Source organism: Formica exsecta, unplaced genomic scaffold (assembly GCF_003651465.1).
Source record: "Formica exsecta isolate Colony F162 unplaced genomic scaffold, ASM365146v1 scaffold14, whole genome shotgun sequence".
NCBI lineage: Eukaryota > Metazoa > Arthropoda > Insecta > Hymenoptera > Formicidae > Formica > Formica exsecta.
In genome coordinates this window covers 18,019-30,635 of record NW_021848729.1, presented here as the reverse complement: position 1 = coordinate 30,635, position 12,617 = coordinate 18,019, and the positions used below count along the sequence as shown (strand labels likewise).

The 12,617-nt window shown below is 34.2% G+C and overlaps 3 protein-coding genes across 3 annotated transcripts in view; 2 read left to right on the top strand and 1 right to left on the bottom strand.

Annotated features, from left to right (window-relative positions):
- Nucleotides 1-1,656: 1,656 nt before the first annotated feature.
- LOC115246186 (PAN2-PAN3 deadenylation complex catalytic subunit PAN2-like) lies at nt 1,657-4,870 on the top strand. Its single transcript, XM_029824844.1, has 7 exons — nt 1,657-1,777; nt 2,684-2,863; nt 3,179-3,345; nt 3,451-3,619; nt 3,692-4,229; nt 4,301-4,518; nt 4,626-4,870. The coding sequence occupies exons 1-7, from the start codon at nt 1,759-1,761 to the stop codon at nt 4,787-4,789; spliced, it is 1,455 nt and encodes a 484-aa protein (XP_029680704.1). The 5' UTR covers nt 1,657-1,758; the 3' UTR covers nt 4,790-4,870.
- Nucleotides 4,871-5,893: 1,023 nt separating this feature from the next.
- Nucleotides 5,894-10,428, top strand: LOC115246185 (PAN2-PAN3 deadenylation complex catalytic subunit PAN2-like). Its single transcript, XM_029824843.1, has 9 exons — nt 5,894-6,374; nt 6,690-6,856; nt 6,962-7,130; nt 7,203-7,740; nt 7,812-8,029; nt 8,137-8,266; nt 8,395-8,616; nt 8,695-8,956; nt 9,038-10,428. The coding sequence occupies exons 1-9, from the start codon at nt 6,278-6,280 to the stop codon at nt 9,050-9,052; spliced, it is 1,818 nt and encodes a 605-aa protein (XP_029680703.1). The 5' UTR covers nt 5,894-6,277; the 3' UTR covers nt 9,053-10,428.
- LOC115246184 (integrin alpha-PS2-like) overlaps nt 10,349-12,617 on the bottom strand; it is a gene marked incomplete at its 5' end in the record, with an annotated part of 14,202 nt that continues 11,933 nt past the window's right edge. The window contains 2 exon segments of the mRNA XM_029824842.1: nt 10,349-11,798; nt 11,990-12,612. Of these exon segments, the coding sequence (XP_029680702.1) occupies nt 11,706-11,798; nt 11,990-12,612 (716 nt within the window).

Genomic DNA, 12,617 nt, shown 5'->3' with positions numbered 1-12,617 from the left:
AAAATTTTAAGAACACATTTATTATGACTATTTTATCAAATGTAACAAAGTAAGGTCGCTAAAAACGTCGTTTATAAAATGACTAAAATGAACCAACCAAAATCTAAAACGATGTACAAATCGTTGTGTTTGACAATGTGGCGTGTCGCTTGTTAGCGTTTTATAAAAATACTAAAATTCTTAGCCAGATTGTAAAATATTTCATTTTCAACCATGATTTGAGAATGTGACCGCACTTTATAAAATGCTTAGTTTTATAAAACGATGGATTTTGGGATTTAGCTATGACATATATATAACTTTCCTTACTTTACAGAGAAACACATTGTACAGAGGTATAATTCTTTAATATTAATATATATATATCATGGTTATTTGAATATTTTGAATATTTTGAACAATATTTTTCAGAAAAATTACGCGTGGCAGCGTCTAATAAGAAAAAACATGCGTTGAATATTATATCGATAGTATAAGATTTAATTTCTCTTATTTAAATTATTTGTGTTAACGTTTACAGAATGCCCTACGTAAAGAAGAAGAGAAACGTGAATAAATATTTCATATATCTTCTCCCGAAAGCTTCCATAATTCCTATACATTATCGACCAGCGTGATACTCTACTGCCTTCAATTGCGCAATGCGTTTGTGATCGATGCATTTTATTCGTTTTTGTTTAATGATTTTTGCTCAATAATCTCTTCATAGGCTGTTAATATATTATACACGTAGAATATATGTCCGCATAAAATGTATAATCTCGAAGTTGTACTTGAGTGAATAATAAAGGTTGTATATGACAAACTCGTACAACATATAATATTTCATTTTCAACCATGATTTGAGAATGTGACCGCACTTTATAAAATGCTTAGACGTTTTATAAAACGATGGATTTTGTGATTTAGCTATGACATATATATAACTTTCCTTACTTTACAGAGAAACACATTGTACAGAGGTATAATTCTTTAATATTAATATATATATATCATGGTTATTTGAATATTTTGAATATTTTGAACAATATTTTTCAGAAAAATTACGCGTGGCAGCGTCTAATAAGAAAAAACATGCGTTGAATATTATATCGATAGTATAAGATTTAATTTCTCTTATTTCAATTATTTGTGTTAACGTTTACAGAATGCCCTACGTAAAGAAGAAGAGAAACGTGAATAAATATTTCATATATCTTCTCCCGAAAGCTTCCATAATTCCTATACATTATCGACCAGCGTGATACTCTACTGCCTTCAATTCCGCAATGCGTTTGTGATCGATGCATTTTATTCGTTTTTGTTTAATGATTTCTGTTCAATAATCTCTTCATAGGCTGCTAGTATATTATACACGTAGAATATATATCCGCATAAAATGTATAATCTCGAAGTTGTACTTGAGTGAATAATAAAGGTTGTATATGACAAACTCGTACAACATATATATGCGTAACTTTAATATATGCGCCGTATTATCAGTTTAGTTCCCTTCAACAACGCGTTCTCTTTTTTTAATAGGTATTATTTATTTTTTTACAATCTCAAATTATACTTTCTCTCTATCCCATGAAATTGTACGATCTTGCGCGAAACGCATAGCAAAAATTTCATAAGACAGATTATCCGAAATTCATTTTTTCAGTGGAATAAAACGAACAGGATTTTCCTAGCATCCTTGAGGATCTCGGTTCTCGATATAAAAGTCACGATGATGAGAGGAAAAAAAAGAGGAAGCAGGAGGAGGATGGTAAATATATGTGGATCACATCGAAAGGTAAACACAAATTATGTGTAACCTTTGCACTGGGCACTTTTGTGTTTATTTTTCAATTTTTATGTGATTATTTGACCTATTTATTTGATCCAAGGCTGCAATGATATATCCGAAGAATAACAAGAGACAACAGAAGTTTATGCTATTACTATATCATTAATTAAAAAATTAGGCACAATCTATGACGATTGCAGAAACATTATCTATATTTTAATAGAATATTTTATGATTTTATTATCTTGTATTCTTAGGATATCAAGATTGAAGCTTTCTGTATATATGCGCCGATGCGCATATATTTTTTAGAATATATTATTTCTCTCTCTTTATATATATTAATCTTATATTAAATTAATAAGTTGCAGTAAATGCTTTTTGTAATTCCTTAAAACGCTTTATTGTATATAATGTATTTTTTTTTATAACAAGAAGAGCAGCCAGTCCCTTGTATCTTACTTTCCAAAAGTTGCATGATCTTGCTTTTATACAAGAATCCTGGGATTTAGAAATATATGATTGATATTCATGAATGTTAAAAGTATAAATATGATAATATAATATCGAGTAATGTTATATTATATAATATTTGAGAAAATAATTCGTTTTTATACATATACCTCGATGATATCTATATTTTGTAGTATTTCATGTTTAAAAAAATCAAACTCTCCATACTTTTTAAGCAAGACGCGATATCCCATAAATTAATAAATAAGAATATATTTAAATTAACTATTATTACAAAACATCAAAGATTATCTATATATACATATATATCAATAACTAAATATTGTTGTGGAAATATTAGACACTTATCTTATTCACTAAACAATATTTCTCTCTTTTTACTTAATTGTGAGTAACGTGTTAATAATATTTGCTTAAATGCGCATTTATTACGGGTAGATAAGAACACCAAAAAGTCTGCCGAAGAGAATGAAGTGCGAGATGATGAAACAGAGATCAGTCATCTATTTGGATCTGAACAAATGCACATACATCGCTGTCTCAAATGTGGGCAAGAAGCTACGAAACATTCCATCATGTTACTTTGTAATTTAGTTTATCCGGAAATAGTCAATCCTTGTGAGCTATTTTGAAGTAATACATATATTTAAGACCGAACGAAAAGCGAGTCTAGCACATAAAATGTTTGAAACTTTGACTGCATATTTACGGATTTGAGTATTTTAAGACAAAAAAATAAGATAAGAAAAATAACTATTGAAATCTGACAGCGATACAATTTTCACATTTTAAGTTTTTAAAATTATAAAATTTAATAAATAACAATGTATTTTTAGAAATAGGATTTCGAAGTTTCGAATATTAGTCATAGTCATAGTAAATAGTAGTCATAGTTTAATGCTCGCTTCTGAATACAAGATTTACCTTTTGTAGCTGAAGAGGTACCGTTTACAAGTGTTCTTGCCCGCAGTTTAAGACCTGAGAAAATTACACCCGCATGGTGTGATAGTTGCCAGAAATTTACACCTACTCTCCAGTCACGACAATTGACTAAACTACCTCAAATACTGGCCTTAAATTGCGGCTTAGATACTCAACAGGTACTTACAACACAAGATTAGATCATAGCGCATACAGAATCAAAGCATATGAAGCCGCACATTGCGTCTTATTGATCAAAGTTAACAGAGATCAAATTGTTACAGGATAAGGCGTTTTGGCAAAATCAGATGGACATCGTAGTGCAAAATGTGTTAACGGGAAAGGAGAGTAGTCCCAGCTCCAGTCCTGTGCCTGTTACTGCGAAACCCTGTCGATATGGCAATAATTGTACACGAGTTGGATGTCGATTCAGACACGTTGGTCGCGACTCAGGTACGCAATATTGAATCCTCTTAGATTTAATATGTTACTCCGTATGAACTTTGTATTTTATTAATCATACAGAGACGGAGAAATTATTAACATCGCCCTCTACTCCGTCTACCTCGTCTACATCGACAGTGTCAGTTATTTCACCCCCTAGTCATTTGTATTATTCGCATTCCTGGATACCTCACAACATAGAGATCACTCTTGAAGAAAATGGCAAGATGTTGGTTAAAAAAGTTAGCGAACCAAAAAACGAATTGACGAATAACACGTCCGCACAAACGAGCGTGATGGAGAACGGCCAAGATGACAAAACAGTACGAACAGTTTCCGACAACAACGTCGAAGACAATAATGACGAAGATTGTAACAACGTCGAAAATTGTAATATAGTATCGAACGCGGAAGTAGGCGAGGCGAAAAGTACAAATTCAGAGATATCTAATAATACTCAAAAAATACAATACGGTCTCAGTGCTGTCGTCTGTTATATTGACGACAAGAATAATGAGGAACGGAGAAATATTGTAACGCTGTTGCGAGTTGGACCAAATTATCACGTACGATCGTCGGGCAACCCTGTATCGCAGTGGTACATTTTCAACGATTTCTGGTAAGTCCTTTGGGGGACAAATGCGCATCAGTGCTTTAACATCATTTATTACAACACTAAATTTGTCATAGTATATCACCGGTAACTCCGCAAGAAGCAGTGTGGTTTAATCTTGATTGGAAAGTACCATGTGTGCTCCATTACACGGCGATACCTGCACCCGAACCGGCATCATATGTCAGTCCCCTGACATATGATGTGTTTGGCGAAGATAAATGTATTGCGCGCAGTGGCGGAACCAGAGGCATTACATTTACCCCTCTAGCCTCGGATGAAATGCCTAAGAAAGGTAGATTTTATTTAATTTTTTTTTTTGTACGATTTTGACACAAACAGTCAATCTTGTTTAATTCTCTATGATGGATTGTCTTGCAAATGTTGGAATTATTGTTATAGGAGAATTGGTAGGGATCGATGCAGAGTTCGTTACTTTAAATCAAGAAGAATCCGAGTTGCGGAGCGATGGAAAAATGTCGACTATAAAACCGAGCCATATGTCTGTAGCGCGAATCACTTGTATACGCGGGTATGAATTATCATTAAATAGTCATGTTTTATAAATGGAGATTTTAATCCGATTATAGAGAAGTACATTTAATGACGATGTTTGCAAAGTTTTAAATTGTAACCTTTTCCTCACCTTTTTACAAATAGGCAAGAAAAATTTAAAAGGAAAATTGTCTCGTAGACGTCCACGAGTCCCCTCCATTCTTTTTTTCCACAGACACCTTTAGGGGGGAGGGCCCCAGACAGTCACAGCAGGGGGTCGGCGCCAGTGGCCGAGGAGTGGGGGTTTGTTTTGACGCCCCATAGTGCCCACTATCTACTTGTATTCTTAGGATATCAAGATTGAAGCTTTCTGTATATATGCGCCGATGCGCATATATTTTTTAGAATATATTATTTCTCTCTCTTTATATATATTAATCTTATATTAAATTAATAAGTTGCAGTAAATGCTTTTTGTAATTCCTTAAAACGCTTTATTGTATATAATGTATTTTTTTTTATAACAAGAAGAGCAGCCAGTCCCTTGTATCTTACTTTCCAAAAGTTGCATGATCTTGCTTTTATACAAGAATCCTGGGATTTAGAAATATATGATTGATATTCATGAATGTTAAAAGTATAAATATGATAATATAATATCGAGTAATGTTATATTATATAATATTTGAGAAAATAATTCGTTTTTATACATATACCTCGATGATATCTATATTTTGTAGTATTTCATGTTTAAAAAAATCAAACTCTCCATACTTTTTAAGCAAGACGCGATATCCCATAAATTAATAAATAAGAATATATTTAAATTAACTATTATTACAAAACATCAAAGATTATCTATATATACATATATATCAATAACTAAATATTGTTGTGGAAATATTAGACACTTATCTTATTCACTAAACAATATTTCTCTCTTTTTACTTAATTGTGAGTAACGTGTTAATAATATTTTGTATTTTTTTTTATAACAAGAAGAGCAGCCAGTCCCTTGTATCTTACTTTCCAAAAGTTGCATGATCTTGCTTTTATACAAGAATCCTGGGATTTAGAAATATATGATTGATATTCATGAATGTTAAAAGTATAAATATGATAATATAATATCGAGTAATGTTATATTATATAATATTTGAGAAAATAATTCGTTTTTATACATATACCTCGATGATATCTATATTTTGTAGTATTTCATGTTTAAAAAAATCAAACTCTCCATACTTTTTAAGCAAGACGCGATATCCCATAAATTAATAAATAAGAATATATTTAAATTAACTATTATTACAAAACATCAAAGATTATCTATATATACATATATATCAATAACTAAATATTGTTGTGGAAATATTAGACACTTATCTTATTCACTAAACAATATTTCTCTCTTTTTACTTAATTGTGAGTAACGTGTTAATAATATTTGCTTAAATGCGCATTTATTACGGGTAGATAAGAACACCAAAAAGTCTGCCGAAGAGAATGAAGTGCGAGATGATGAAACAGAGATCAGTCATCTATTTGGATCTGAACAAATGCACATACATCGCTGTCTCAAATGTGGGCAAGAAGCTACGAAACATTCCATCATGTTACTTTGTAATTTAGTTTATCCGGAAATAGTCAATCCTTGTGAGCTATTTTGAAGTAATACATATATTTAAGACCGAACGAAAAGCGAGTCTAGCACATAAAATGTTTGAAACTTTGACTGCATATTTACGGATTTGAGTATTTTAAGACAAAAAAATAAGATAAGAAAAATAACTATTGAAATCTGACAGCGATACAATTTTCACATTTTAAGTTTTTAAAATTATAAAATTTAATAAATAACAATGTATTTTTAGAAATAGGATTTCGAAGTTTCGAATATTAGTCATAGTCATAGTAAATAGTAGTCATAGTTTAATGCTCGCTTCTGAATACAAGATTTACCTTTTGTAGCTGAAGAGGTACCGTTTACAAGTGTTCTTGCCCGCAGTTTAAGACCTGAGAAAATTACACCCGCATGGTGTGATAGTTGCCAGAAATTTACACCTACTCTCCAGTCACGACAATTGACTAAACTACCTCAAATACTGGCCTTAAATTGCGGCTTAGATACTCAACAGGTACTTACAACACAAGATTAGATCATAGCGCATACAGAATCAAAGCATATGAAGCCGCACATTGCGTCTTATTGATCAAAGTTAACAGAGATCAAATTGTTACAGGATAAGGCGTTTTGGCAAAATCAGATGGACATCGTAGTGCAAAATGTGTTAACGGGAAAGGAGAGTAGTCCCAGCTCCAGTCCTGTGCCTGTTACTGCGAAACCCTGTCGATATGGCAATAATTGTACACGAGTTGGATGTCGATTCAGACACGTTGGTCGCGACTCAGGTACGCAATATTGAATCCTCTTAGATTTAATATGTTACTCCGTATGAACTTTGTATTTTATTAATCATACAGAGACGGAGAAATTATTAACATCGCCCTCTACTCCGTCTACCTCGTCTACATCGACAGTGTCAGTTATTTCACCCCCTAGTCATTTGTATTATTCGCATTCCTGGATACCTCACAACATAGAGATCACTCTTGAAGAAAATGGCAAGATGTTGGTTAAAAAAGTTAGCGAACCAAAAAACGAATTGACGAATAACACGTCCGCACAAACGAGCGTGATGGAGAACGGCCAAGATGACAAAACAGTACGAACAGTTTCCGACAACAACGTCGAAGACAATAATGACGAAGATTGTAACAACGTCGAAAATTGTAATATAGTATCGAACGCGGAAGTAGGCGAGGCGAAAAGTACAAATTCAGAGATATCTAATAATACTCAAAAAATACAATACGGTCTCAGTGCTGTCGTCTGTTATATTGACGACAAGAATAATGAGGAACGGAGAAATATTGTAACGCTGTTGCGAGTTGGACCAAATTATCACGTACGATCGTCGGGCAACCCTGTATCGCAGTGGTACATTTTCAACGATTTCTGGTAAGTCCTTTGGGGGACAAATGCGCATCAGTGCTTTAACATCATTTATTACAACACTAAATTTGTCATAGTATATCACCGGTAACTCCGCAAGAAGCAGTGTGGTTTAATCTTGATTGGAAAGTACCATGTGTGCTCCATTACACGGCGATACCTGCACCCGAACCGGCATCATATGTCAGTCCCCTGACATATGATGTGTTTGGCGAAGATAAATGTATTGCGCGCAGTGGCGGAACCAGAGGCATTACATTTACCCCTCTAGCCTCGGATGAAATGCCTAAGAAAGGTAGATTTTATTTAATTTTTTTTTTTGTACGATTTTGACACAAACAGTCAATCTTGTTTAATTCTCTATGATGGATTGTCTTGCAAATGTTGGAATTATTGTTATAGGAGAATTGGTAGGGATCGATGCAGAGTTCGTTACTTTAAATCAAGAAGAATCCGAGTTGCGGAGCGATGGAAAAATGTCGACTATAAAACCGAGCCATATGTCTGTAGCGCGAATCACTTGTATACGCGGGTATGAATTATCATTAAATAGTCATGTTTTATAAATGGAGATTTTAATCCGATTATAGAGAAGTACATTTAATGACGATGTTTGCAAAGTTTTAAATTGTAACCTTTTCCTCACCTTTTTACAAATAGGCAAGGTCCACTGAAAGGTACACCATTTATAGACGATTACATAAGCACTCAAGAACAAGTGGTCGATTATTTGACAAAATTTAGCGGGATCCAACCGGGTGATTTAGACGCGAACTTTAGTAGCAAACATCTCACCACTCTGAAATCTACGTATCAAAAGTTGAGGTTTTTAGTGGACAATGGCATAATCTTCGTCGGACACGGCCTAAAAAATGATTTTAGGTAAAACACTACTTACATTGATATTTACGACAGTGATTCATTAATGTGACGACATTTATTTATGCCTGAATTTTATAGGGTAATAAATATGGTGGTACCGCCGGAGCAAATAGTAGATACGGTTTTATTATTTCACTTATCTCATCATCGTATGGTGTTATTACGCTTCTTGACATGGCACTTTTTGGGTAAAAAGATTCAGTCCGAAACTCACGATTCGACCAAGGATGCGCGAGCAGCCTTAGAATTGTATCGTAAGTACAAAGAACTGGAAAGCTGTGGCACTTTGAGGGAAACGCTTAAGGAGCTTTACGAAGCGGGCACTCAGTTACAGTGGAAAGTAAGAATAAAAGCAATCTTATATTACTAAATCAACTTATTCCATTAAATCTGTTCTCTGTTAAAAATTGCTTGATTTTAGGTTCCCGATAGCTGATATGAGGATAACACGTATAAGGATATAGATGATCGAATTAATAGCGATAATGACAATTAGATGATAATACAAATGTTCATGTGTCCATTGTCCAATATCACTGTTTGGAAGGTAACACTCTACAGGTGCTGTTCGCGTTGGTTGATAAAAAATGTCGATATTTAGTCCAATTCTGAAGACAGGGTTATATATTCGTGATCTACAGGGAAAGATTTATTGAACGCACACGTAATATTATTAGAGGAAATTTTAAGGTTGCGTGCACCGTGATATCGTGAAACTGAAAGAATCGCAGATACCAAAACATTGATACTCGTTTAGGATTCTTTTCGTTTTTACTCGTATGTTAGATCATTGTTACAACCGTTTACTAAATGTATGGTGTATACATACATGTACTTTTTATTCAGCGATAATGCGTAAAATCGCAGATCATTATCCGTCTTATCGATAACCCATTAAAAAGATTGAATAAAACGAAACAAATTATTGAGCGCGATTTTAAATAGAAATACCATTTTAAATACGACGCGAATTTGTATATATTGTCTAATATAACATTGGCGTTTTGAAGAGTAATGATTCCGCAATGCCCGACGGATATCAATATTCACTATAATTTCTTATCGTTTGTACTGTATCCCGTATGAAAAAGATAATGTATTCCATTCCGATCCATCAAACAATTGCCGGGTATAGACGTAAATAGTACAATAGCAATAACTGAATTACGTATTCGTAAATGTACAATATTTCAATGTTTCCTTTTATACGTATATCTCTAGCGTATAAACTTTTGTACGATTTTATAGAGCGGGGTTTCATGCAATTTTTTTTTTATAAGGTATTTGTTTTATCTTATAGTGGGGAGATACACTGCAAGTTTTCTCGAGCACATACATATACACATACATACATGTAATCACAAATTGTTAAACATCAGTCACATTTGCAGTTACATTTATGACAATTATTCATCGTTCACTCCAATCCATTTATGCGAAGCTCTTGAAACGCGAGAAAAACTATTAACGAAGGTGGTAGAATATTTTACAAACTGACAATTGTACTCTCATTATAGATTATTTTTATACAAATTTTATCAACGAAAATATGGGAGGGGGGATACTATCCAAATCTATTACAAAAAAAGACGAGATTAATGAAACATATATTTTTTTATATCCCGAATTTTCTTATAATTTGTGCACGATAAGTTATAGGCTGGTTTCAATAGAAACAGTCAATGCGATCAATTAATATACAGTACAGAGTACAGACAGTACACACGATGTTGAGATGGTAATTAAACGTTTCTTTTACCAATCGCTCTGTTACATCATTGTAATTTTTCAATAAATAGTTGTACAAATTCACATCTGATTTAATTTTCCTTTCTTTACTTATATTAATCAAAGCTATTCTCCTAACAGTTTTATTAGAAAAAAAATTAGCAATATATGCATAATGGTGTGTTAATTTCATTACATATATTTTTTTTCGTATTATGTCTTAACGTTGTATGTACAAGTCAGCACTAATCTCCTATTTATACTAAAAAGTCTCCTTTCTAATCGAATATTATTGCGTTAAACCACTTCTCGTGGATATAAAATTTTAGTAATGTAAATTAATAATTTACAAATTGTACACACATTCGCGTCTTGCGCGTGCGACCATAGTAAGTCACGCTATTATTACGGCGCTCAAGCCTACGAATTATAGTATTATATATATATATAACATAGAAATTTAATAAATAATTAAAAAGAGCCCCGTGCGTCTTCGAGGCTGTTTTCAAGAGATTTATAGATCCCTTTTAAACCGGTCGTGAGTAATGTTTGAAATGCTGATAACAATACATTATTCACAAACAATACAAAAACTTGGAGGAAACATTTAAAAGACGTCTGAAGAATTAACAATAAGCCATCTTTCACGACGTGTAAATTTAATGTTCACGATATGCAACATTTGATCACCGTCTTGTGTAAAAGGAGCTTTACGAAAGAACCCATAATGTTTTCGAATGAGTTCCGCTGGAGATGGTTATTGACAAGATACAAGATCGTTTTAGAGATCGTGCCAATTGGACGCGGATAAAAAAATAATTCTATTTTACCGTAAAAAGGCAGCGGAAGCGACGGGGCACATATCAAGACGCTTTACCGGATAACGTTAAAAAAAATAACATATATATACTTATATACATGAAGATACGATTTACCGAAGAATGTCGAAATATTCGTTCGTATCTGCCGACTGTACGGGCGGCTTAAGTAATTACAGGTAATAAAAACAGAAAATCGTCTCCTGACTAGAAACTTGCGTGGTCGAGCTGCAGGAGCTGGAAGGAGTATTCAGTGGCAGTATAAGAATGACGAATCGATTGTCACTTAGAATCCATGCGCCTCAGCAGATGTTCATCTTGGACAGTGAATTAAGGCACTGTTAAACGCTATTAAGATATTCGGTAGAAGTCGGGACCACGTCCGCAGACTACGCCAAGCGAATCCACGCAATGTGCGTTCTTTTGATTATCAAAAGACCAAGGCACTCTTCGATCGCGTAGCCAGGTTCTCGTCTGCGATTCAATCCGATATAGCCAGAAGGTCAAAAACTTCGATAGAACGAAATTGAAAAAGGAGGCTGTTCAGTGATCCTCGCCTTGCTGGAAATGACCGTTTCGATTTAGCGGTTGCCTTTCTGGAGCGTCGGAAGGCCTATTCCTCTTAAAGAATCCGCACTGTAAATTATAGACAAGATTAATCAATCAATTGTTTATCCACGTCTCAAGCATTAATATCAACACTGAGGACTGAATAAATTTAGCAAATTTAAATATCACTAGATATTTGGATCAATATTTCTCCACAAAACAATTAAAAAAAAATTTTTAATTATTTATTTTTGTTTTATAATGCACGCATTACTAACCTTATGAAGCAAGTAGATGAGCAGCAAGAGGATTATCATTCCTGCGCAGGCCGACAGAACTACCACCCACACTGGAATGATGTCCGGAGCGGAAGGTGGTGCGCTAGGTTCAATGTTCGTGATAACTTCGTCACTTCTGATGACTTGTTCGGCTGGCGTACCGATGAACGGTTGCTTCGTAACACGCGCCACCAGCTTAGTCGACACTTTCACCTTCTCCGTAAAGGCTACCTCTTTCAAAGTTCTAGCGTCCACGCGATACCTCGCGCCGATCCAGACCTCTTGATCTTTCTTTAATGGACCCAGCACACATCGCAGCATCACGCATTTTGCTGCGTCACAGGGTCGTACTGGTTGATCCTGCGATTCAGGATCGTTCTCATAATAATCTTCATTCTGAAACGCAGCTTCATTGGATAAGAAGTCGTCCGTCTCGAGATCTCGCCGATACCTGTGCAGTCGCTCGAATTTCTTGAACTCTTGAACGTCGATCATGTCACTTTCGCGTCTGTGCCTCGGACCTAGAAGGTCGGAGTCCGATCTCTCGGTAGAGAACTCATCGTTAAATCGATCACGATGAAATCGATCATCTTTTCCGTAGACTTTGGTATTGCCTGTTCGCTCTTCC

Excerpts from the sequence above, each read along its gene's own strand:
- LOC115246186 (XM_029824844.1), top strand. Across the intron at positions 2,864-3,178 it reads TCCGGAAATAGTCAATCCTT|CTGAAGAGGTACCGTTTACA; the intron begins GTGAGCTATTTT and ends TACCTTTTGTAG. Across the intron at positions 4,519-4,625 it reads GGATGAAATGCCTAAGAAAG|GAGAATTGGTAGGGATCGAT; the intron begins GTAGATTTTATT and ends TTATTGTTATAG.
- LOC115246185 (XM_029824843.1), top strand. The coding sequence starts at position 6,278 with ATGCACATACATCGCTGTCTCAAATGTGGGCAAGAAGCTACGAAACAT. Across the intron at positions 6,857-6,961 it reads GCGGCTTAGATACTCAACAG|GATAAGGCGTTTTGGCAAAA; the intron begins GTACTTACAACA and ends AAATTGTTACAG. Across the intron at positions 8,267-8,394 it reads CGAATCACTTGTATACGCGG|GCAAGGTCCACTGAAAGGTA; the intron begins GTATGAATTATC and ends TTTTACAAATAG.